Source organism: Thrips palmi, unplaced genomic scaffold, assembly GCF_012932325.1.
Source record: "Thrips palmi isolate BJ-2018 unplaced genomic scaffold, TpBJ-2018v1 HiC_scaffold_7, whole genome shotgun sequence".
In the NCBI taxonomy this organism is placed as follows: Eukaryota; Metazoa; Arthropoda; class Insecta; order Thysanoptera; family Thripidae; genus Thrips; species Thrips palmi.
This window is the reverse complement of record NW_023144634.1, coordinates 1029997-1039965: the sequence shown is the minus strand read 5'-3', so window position 1 is coordinate 1039965 and position 9969 is coordinate 1029997. Positions and strand designations below refer to the sequence as shown.

At 42.5% G+C, this 9969-nt stretch overlaps 1 protein-coding gene across 1 annotated transcript; it reads left to right on the top strand.

Annotated features, from left to right (window-relative positions):
- The first annotated feature begins 473 nt into the window (after positions 1-473).
- LOC117652832 lies at positions 474-7059 on the top strand. Its single transcript, XM_034397988.1, has 4 exons — positions 474-510; positions 2559-2741; positions 3824-3994; positions 6841-7059. The coding sequence occupies exons 2-4, from the start codon at positions 2574-2576 to the stop codon at positions 7018-7020; spliced, it is 519 nt and encodes a 172-aa protein (XP_034253879.1). The 5' UTR covers positions 474-510; positions 2559-2573; the 3' UTR covers positions 7021-7059.
- Positions 7060-9969: the final 2910 nt, after the last annotated feature.

The window sequence follows — 9969 nt, the reverse complement described above, 5'->3', positions numbered from 1 at the left end:
GCTTTTCATCAGTGGGTTTCGAACCCGGGATCTTTGACTTGTGGTGCGCGCTCTTTACCGCTGTGCTACCACGTCCCACGGGAGGCGGAGGGTCAGCTACTGATGACTCTACCAGCGCCCCTTGGCCACGCCTCTTGAGCTAGTTATGAAATTTACAATCGGATTCGGAAAATTACTATTGTGTGCTCAATATCAACATTTAAGATTCGCAATTTTCAGAACATGGTTTTAAAATTACCAACAATTGTCAATTTTACGAAATTGTTTCGAATTTTCGCATCAAGTTATGAAAATTGCAATGTTTGTAAAATTCATATCCGTATTCGTAAAATTGTCATCAAAATTGCTTTCAAAATTCATAACTTTTTTAACAGTGTATACCTGGCCCTTCATTGGCAACCAATAAATTATTTGTAAAAAAAAAAAAAATAACAGTCACCTGCGACTTCACCGGCAATGCAGAGGCTCATCATTCTCACGGTGGTCATTGTGGCCACGGGGCGTCTCCAGGTACAATATTGGGATCTTAAAACTTCTTCTCGCAGGAGGCGTAAACAAGCAAGTTCCTGATGTTTCAAATAAATATTAAATTACGATGGACAAGAACAAAACATTTCAGTAAGGCACGAAATGTTTTGAAAGTCAACTCAACCACTACTGACACCTACGGAACTGCAAACTGCACTCACTTCCATCTGAGCCACATCGCATCAAGGCCAACTAATGCATTGCAAGGTTTATCAAACTAAGGAAGAGAGGGGCAATCTGTCTTGTATCATGGGAGGCTCCGAAAGCTCGAAATTCGCGCGTAGGGCGGGCCCCGTGATGAGAAATCTATAGGCAAAATCTATAGGCCCACCCTGCCTGCGCGCAAATTTCAAGTTTTTAGAGCTTGTGATTCGCATGAACCCATGATACAAAGTGCCCCTGCACTACAAACAAGTACACCCTTACAAACGCATGCTTGCAAGTACACACTTAAAAACGCATGCTTGGCCAAGTACACACTTACAAATGCATGCTTGCAAGTTCACACTTACAAACGCATGCTTGACGCCGTAACTCCGTGGGTCAAGCATGCGTTTGTAAGTGTGTACTTGCTAGCATGCATTTGTAAGTGTGTACTAAGTAGACAGTTAGGTTTGTAGTGTGTCTCCCAATTCTTGTTACCCAATGACGTAGAACATGTATAGTTTCATTCAAGCGCCAAGCGCCATAGTGTTGTAATAATTTTTTATATTTAATTCATTTTTAACGTCTGGACTGATCGTGGATGACGTCTGAGTCATTCTACAGAAATGTCACAATTTGGCATTTCGAACTGTGGGAAATTAAAAGTTGTCTGATATTGTACATATTGGGCTCGTTTTTCTTGTTTTGACATGCAGAATCCAAAATAACATCATGCGCAACGGTGTTTGAGAACAAAATTACTGTCGCCTAAAGTCACGGGGGAAATGACTAAGGATTGAATAGTTTACCTAAATTGGCACCTACGGAGTTAACATTTTGAAGCAAATATCTGGATTGCGTATGAGTTGAAACATCAGAACGTGCATACACAGATGCGACCAAACGACCACCAAAGCGTTGATTTTGTGCACATTTCGAAAGTTTGTCGAGCAGGTGATCCGTGGCAAATCGGGTACGAAGTTTATATACACGAAAAATACGCGATTTGGGTACCAATCTGGTGCTATCCATTGAACACACATCCCTCAAACTTGGTGTCTAGCAGTGTTTTTCCATTCGGAACCCATTGCAGCCCTTAGATTGAGGATGCGACTTCGCGTTTCTCTTGTGGTGTGCCAAATTCAATAAAGTGAACAGGTGAATTATTGGGAGGTAAAAACGTAGGGATAAAAGTTATTTCTGTGCTGGCACGAAGCTTCAAAATTTTTATGACTGTCAGGAAGATAAAGTTAAAGTATGTAAGTAAAGTTCCTTAGAAAATAGAGGACTCGGGAACGATTGTCCCGTGTCTCGGCCACCTGAAAGCCTCAAATATTTTCGAACCCAATAGTGGATCGTTCCGAAGCACAAAAAGCACCATCTCATCGCACAAACCGCGTCTCTCTATGGCACAAAGGGGCACGGACATAGAAATTGTAACGTTTCTGCAGAAAGGACCTATCTAAGGAAATAATTTTGATAAAAATGCTGTTGACAATTACACTTTTTGAACAGAATAATGACATACTCTGCAAAAAAGAGTGTTGACCAAGAATTTTTTTAAATTCTTGAATCGAGTAGATCTTGATGAGACCTTTTACGCTGCGAAAAAATAAACAGGATTCTTCGTAGTTTTTTCTCGCAGTGTAGTGCCGTATACTGGAGACGTATACCGAGATTCAGGACCATTGTGCACTTTCGGCAAAGTGCTCTGTGAACCTGAGCCAGTTGCAATTGTATATCACAGATTCGTTCGATTGGGAGGAAGGGATAGCAGGAGTCCAAACCTTATGCAGGGAGGTATTCGAACCACAGAGCCGGATTCGGGGTAGGACGAGAAAAAAGTGGTCATGGATTCCCAGCCTCGCCTCCCTTCCTTTGTGCAGCAGGCAACAGGACGAATGCAGCGCACTAGAGTCGTTCCAAAAATCCACGGCGTTTGGCCGTGTCCAAACAAGAACCACTTCTTGCGCTTTGGTGCCATAAAAATCGTGGCTCATGACGACGGCTCAGAATACGTTGACATACCAAATGCTACTTTGGACACTGACATCAATTCGATATCAAAGGTGTGTAATCAGGGTCGGCATATTTCTTAATGTGATTAATTTACAAGGTAGGATCATGCACCGCGTCCTGTCACAGGCATTGCGGTGCGGCCATGGGCACCACAACGTGGGCCTCGTGCTGGAAGTGGTCGTAGGCACGGTCAGCTGAACTGTGTGCATGCGTACAGTGCAGAATTTGTGCATGTACTCCAAATTGGCATGCCCACACTGTTAAAAAGATTGTTATTTAGCAGTAAATATGTTGCTGGTATTCTAAATGGACCAGCAGTTGTTTACAGATGACTTAAGTTGGTAACTGATGATTACGTCGTTCATCAACAAGATGTTGATAGCTGTATGAGCTTTAATTTTGACTGTCGATTAAGTCGCACAGACCTAGTAGAGTCCCGGTGACCCCCAGTAGTCACTAGTTAGATTGTCAGGGTTGTTTGTACACAGAAAAAGATTGTTTTAAAACATAATTATAAGTCAGTCATATAATTAGCAACAAATGCGTCGTCTTTAAACAAGAAAACTTGTTTATAAACAACGGCGTAGTCGAGGTTGGTAACTGTTGTTGTCATATAACAATCCTTTTTAACAGTGGCAAAAACAGGGTGCCTTTACCAGCCAAATCGAGGGGTCCTATTCTCCTATTCAAGAGATCTTATCTGGGCGTTCTCCCCAAGACAATCTTATCTTAAGCGCAAGCGAATTTCACTCAGTTTGACCATTTGAGACGGGTGCGAGAGTGAGCGGCATATATTTCTACATGTACCATTGCTTTCTTTGATCTTCTATCTTCACATTTCAGTGAATTTAATAACAAATTATTTTGGTTTGTAGCTGTATCAAATGATGCTGAGTGAAATTCGCCTGCGTTAAAGATAAGATTGTCTTGGGGGGAACGCCCAGATAAGATCTTTTGAATAGGACCCCTCGATTTGAGCCAAAAATGAGCCAAATCGTCAATGGTCAACTTCGAACACTGTCAATCGGATCTGGAATACCCCAATGCGAACACATTCCTCATGACGTTTCAAGAGAGTTACCGGGTTCTCAAGTTTGAATGCATGTTGAAAGGTGACATTGATCTGTATCAGGTTTTAATCAGGATTCATCGGTGTATTGGGACGGTTTCGGAGACAACCTGTGAGTATTTCAACTCCTTTACGTGGACCACGGCGCTCTGTCAACTTATCAAGATTAAAGGAGTTTTCTGGACACCTTTGAAGGAAAGCATACATCCTAAAGCCGAATGTCCCATCAAACAGGTGCGTCTTTAGAAGCTTCAGCTATGCTGTCCATTAAGCGACTTGGTCAGTAGCATCCACTTTTGAATACAACTTGCAGACAAAGCCAGGGGCGGGGCGTGCCTGGGGGTAAGGTCATATGACCTGAGAGGGGGTGGGACGTCCCGTGCGTCCTAAAATGTAAATGTGGAGCTTGGACTATGGAGCTCAGACTATTTTCTCTGGGCTATTGACCTCGGACTATGTATGCATATACGGATATAGGATTAAGATAAAAAATAAGATACCTCTAGGAAAGTTAAGGTATCCGGGGGGGGGGGGACAATTGGGATGTCTGAATTCCCCAACAGGGTGCTTCGCTTCGCTCAGCAAATACAGGGTATCTTTGGGCTTAGGGTCAGGGCGGGGAAGAACTGGACGTTTTGCAATCTTTCTCGATTTTGACTCTCATTGACTATCTTTAGCCAATGTATCCGTTGGGTCTGTTGATCGAGCCTCAAAGAAAGACATTTCAACCCTCAGCGAGTGCGTTTGCGGCTTCATTCAGGAATAAATGAGAAAAAACAGTGTGCGATTCTTCCCCGTCGAAACGGGGAAAAATCGAACACCTAAGGGGAAAAATCGGACATAGGCTTTAATTTAACAAAAAGCTATGAAAGTAGGTCAGAAATCTCTTGGGAACGATATTTGGGGGTAACACTTGCGATACCCACTGAAGCAGGCGCACGAGTATTCCTAGGTAGACAGAAATCATCGCAGCATTGTTGGGGGGTCCGTGGCGGCACGTTTTTTAGGTCAAATGACCAAAATGTATGAAATCGTCAACAGCCGTGTTTGTTTTCCCACTAAATGTTGGGAAATGCTAAAATACACTTGTTACGACCACTTTGGTGGGATGTTAGGGCAATTCATCGATTATTATAGAAAAAAGAGGTGTTCGATTTTTCCCCGCACCAGTGTACGGTTTTTCCCCGTTTCGTATTTAACCCTTCATATGTAATCCAGCTGGAAATCTGCTAAAACATTTGAACGTATCTTGGGCTCCACACTTCCAACTTTCGTTTACAATAAGAATATTCGTCACAGTAGGCTCGGAAAGTCGTTCAAAAGAGATATTGCGGGCACCAACTTTGAAAGTTTTTAAGGTGTTTTAAACGAGACCTCGTTTAAAGGTGACTTTGAATACTTTCCGGTTCAAGTAGGCTAAATTCCTCTTAAACGCAATCTAGCAGATCATCAATAAGCAATACTGAATACTTTGCACGTCCCAAAACAGGTAAATTTGTGGCGAAAGTGCGGTGTGCGTTTCTTCCCCAACTTGCAGGTGTCCGGTTTTCCCCGCCCTGACCCTATTTTCTTCAGTCATTTTCCCGTGTTTTCAGCATTCCTAGCTGCCCAGGAGTCATGTGACCCGATTTCTGACATAACCTATCCTTCGGATGTTGCGCCGATGATTAAAAGAGATGCCTTCTTAAACTGCTTTATAGTATCAGGAATCCAAAGCCTGAATTCTTGGTCTAGATGCTGTCATTACAATTTATTTTTTCCGTCAGCTGCAATAGATGCATGGGATGTAGATAATTTAATTCTTTTTAGGGGCCCTCCCTCTAAACGACACGAGGCAAATGACCAGACCAGCATGAAATTATGAGAAAGGTGTGAAACTTAAACATAGTTAGGATCCAATAGTCTAGGTCGAAAGTCTCGCCTGCACAGATAAATTCCTACAAAGAACTGCTCGTTGTAATACAAAGAAAACGAAGACTTCGCAGCCTGCGAAGGAAATCGTTTGAAATACGAACGATTTTGTTCGTAATGCAAAGAAAAAGCCTTCGCAGGCTGCGAAGTTCTTCGTAGGCTGCAAAGGATTTTTCGTTTGAATTACAAAACAAATCGTTCATCTTACAAACGATTCCCTTCGTAGGCTGCGAAGCCTTCGGTTTCTTTGTTTTACAAAGAGCATTTCTTTGCAGGGTTCTGTGTGTGTGTGGCGTTAGAAAAAACGTGAAAAAGTATCCGAAGTTACCCCCGTTGATGGTACGCTTTTGGATTTGTGGAAAAAGTTTTTTGTAACACAACGAATTATTTGCTCATGCGGCTCTCTTACAGTACCCTCTTAAGTCGGGAACTCCGGTTCAATTAGGGTACTTCCGAAAAGTGCTACACCGGAAGTTGAGAAGAAATCAAGAAGAAGAAACGCCGTACTTGTATAATAATCTAACTCTGCGAAAGCGGCAGAACGGCGACGCAGACGCTCATTCTTACACATTTCGCATACTTTGTTCTTCTTGATTTCTTCTCAACTTCCCCTCCAGCTCTTCTCCGAAGTGCCCTATCCTTCTTAAAGAAGGCAGGTGTACGCCAGACCGTGGTTGTGTTTTTATCGTCGTCGTCTTTGTTCAAATCGAACAAAGACGACGACGATAACAACACACAACCACGGTCTGGCACTGCAAATCCAAAGGCAATACTTATGGTACCTTTTTTGGCGATACAATTGAGTATCGCCAATAAACGGCCTTACGGAAGAGTATTGCCTTCAAAACGGCGATACACAAAAGTATCGCCTAAATTTGGCGATACTTCGGAGTATTGCCACGATTTGGCATTGAACATTGAACAAATCAAGGGGATAAGACCTTAGTTTAATGCCGCGGTTTTGGCGATACCCAAAAGTATCGCCAAATTTTGGCGATACTTCTGTGTATCGCCGTTCTGAGGGCAATACTTTTCCGTAATGCCGTTTGTTGGCGATACTCAATTGTATCACCAAAAAGTGTACTTAAGTATCGCCTTTGCATTTGCAGTGGGCGTAGACCTGCCTTGTGCAAAGTTGTTATAGTTTTTCTCTTTACGCTGTCTTGCAGGGACACTACGAAGTAATAAACGGATCGACTAACTACGATCAAATGGGAGACATATTAGGATCTGGTTTGGAAAAATTCGTTTGGAGGGGTGATTTGGAAATTTTCAACGAACGAGGAGATCTGGCTGCTTGCTCCCTCATCCACAGCGAGTTCCGCCGCATTCTCGCAAAGCACAGATAAATGTTGCAGTCAGCTAAAACCCGTTCCTTGCACTCACTCGCCAGGAAGGATAATTATAGTGATCAACTGTGATTAAAACTGTAGGTTTTTACTACAGCCTGAAAAGCGGCGGTTTGTTGCAGCCAAGGAGAGTAAAACTTTGAAAGTATGAAACACATTTTATTTTCTTCAGAATTAATGGGCATTTGTACCCTCCTTTGTGGATCGATTACCCATGAGCATTTAAAGTAACTATCTTTTATTAGGCTGTTCTCAAAATCCATTTGGTATACATACGAGTGAAATATAACTTTGATCATCGCTTTTACTATTCATATGAGAACCAAGCAGATGTTATAATTAGTAAGGTGGAAAATTTAAATCGAACTCCATAATTATCAACGGTCCCTAGCAGAGTTCTGGGGTGGGCCAGCGGCTCCAGCCGGCCGACGCCAATGCGGCGGTCGCCAATGCGGCGGTCGCCAATGCAGCAGTCAGCTGAGCGAGACGAGCGGTCTCTGCCGCCGCAGCCGCAACCCTAGTCCGTGGAACAAGATCTTTCTAGAACATAATCCTACTGGGAGGTAATGTTAATACACATTGTCTGAAAACGCAAGTGTGTGCATGGCACACAGATAAAAATTTGAGCCTGTATGCACTGTTGTTGGGCACACTGCAAATGCAACGGCTATACTAAAGTACATTTTTTGGCGATACAATTGAGTATCGCCAATAAACGGCCGTACGGAAAAGTATTGCCTTCAGAACGGCAATACAAAAAAGTATCGCCAAAATTTGGCAATACTTTTGGATATTGCCAAAACCACGGCATTTAACCAAGGTCTTCTCCCCTTGATTTGTTCGACGTTTATTGCCAAATCGTGGCAATACTCCAAAATACGCCAAATTTTGGCGATACTTTCGTGTATCGCCGTTTTGAAGGCAACACTTTTCCGTAAGGCCGTTGCCAAAAAAGGTACTAAAAGTATTGCCTTTGGATTTACAGTGCACACACTTCAGAACAGCGTGTCTGACCGAGTTTGTGTGGGTCCTGGGCCCCTGCACTGTTAAAAAATGGTTGTATAGAAACAATCAGATGAGTGAAAATTTAGTCGTTCCAAAACAAAGAATTTTATCATGAACCAAAGCAAAAGAAATGTGGTTGAATCTTGTAAGCGACAAATTTTTCGTTGAAGAACAAAGTTCTGTTATCACCTTAACAATACTTTTTGGGATGGAAACAATATCTTTTGCAATTATCTGCTCAATTAAAGCATATTATGAATAATCATCTATTGGTCTTCTTAAGTCATAGCAACATTAATATTATTAAAAAAAATATAAGGCAAAATAAATTTAGCGACAAAAGTACTCCATGAATACTAGTCCCAGACATTACAAAATCTTTATCGACCTACAAGACTTGTTGTTGACCAACAACATTTGTTGCTGGTCAACGACTTGTATTTGAAAGTAGACTGCTAATGTGTTATTACAAGTTAGTCGTTGTGAAATTATCCCTTAGTCCCAGTACGAGTTTGGTTTAACAAGCTATTCGTTCCACAACAAATCTTGTCGCTAAAAAAATTAGCGATAAATGTGTCGCTAAGTTACGACAAAATTTTTGTCAGTGTGGGCCCTTAACACAGGGGCACAGTTTCACTGCAAACCTAACTGTCTACTTTGTACACACTTACAAATGCTTGCAAGTACACACTTACAAACGCCTTTGAAAAATTTAGGCTGTATTTACTTAAGTCCAAAATGCTGAAATCGCCAATTATTGACCGATTTGGACCATTCTGGGCTCATTTGAAAGGTTTTGAGCTGTACTTTAAGAATCTGCGGCCAGAAATTGGATTGGAGTCGTTTGTTGGGCAACAGAGCCACGTTTGTGTTTTTCAAGGCCCTAATTGCAACTTTGCGCGACTGTATCTTCGGCAGTTATAAACCGATTTTCCCCCGCGATATCTCAAAATGACCGTCAGAGTCTCTTCTTTCCAACGGTGTGCTTGGATTGTCATTTGAAGCATTTGCCTAGTTTCTATGAGGCTCGAAGTAAAGATATGCGACAAATTTTCATGTTTACCGTACACTTCTTGGACGAAAAGTGTACTGACGAGAGCCGATCTACGCTTTCACCCCTATTTGCAGTTGCGCATGATGCTTTTACCACCTCAAAGCCGGCTGGTGCTGCTACAATGGCTCCAGGGACATATAAATAGCGTTCGATGTTGAAATCTCATGTTTAGGTCAGTGCTTCTACACCTTCTATGGTTTAACGTCTCCCCGCGACATTCCAAAACAGACTTCAAATTCACATCTTTCCGAAACTGTGGTTAATCTTTAGTAGGGTGGGCCGTGAAACACGATTTTTCGATATCGCAAACGTAGCGCGCCAAAGTTACTTCATGGCAATACAAACTCAACGCGATCTGGGGCAGGTCTGTAACTTAAAGCTTGACCCTCGCGCATCGACGTTGAAAATTCGAAAATTCGACTTTTACGGGTTTTTCTAAAAACATCCATAGAAACTGAACCAGATGTCCAAATGATGTTTGCGAGACGGAAATGGAAACGTCTGATCATGCTTTATCAGTTTAAGACCACCGGGACCCTCTCCGAGCAGTAGGGGACCGATGGGAGAAAATTACAAAATTACAATTTTTTTCCGTTTTTTACAAAATGCAAAAATTGCCTTCAGGGTTTGATACGGCCATCCTGACGTCACCGTACCCGAACCATACCCCGAATCATCTTCTCTAAGGGCCCCTTTCCCGTTTTAAGCGCAAGGGGTACTCCGGGATCCGTTCACACGTTAGGATTTGGGCGCCAAAAACACATGTTTTACTAAAAATGCAAACTATCGGTACTCAGGGCACTGTAGGGCACTCGTCTCGTCCGTATGAACTGCAGTGACTCAGAATCGATTACTAGATGGTGTCTTTGCGTCGCAGGAACCCACCAGTA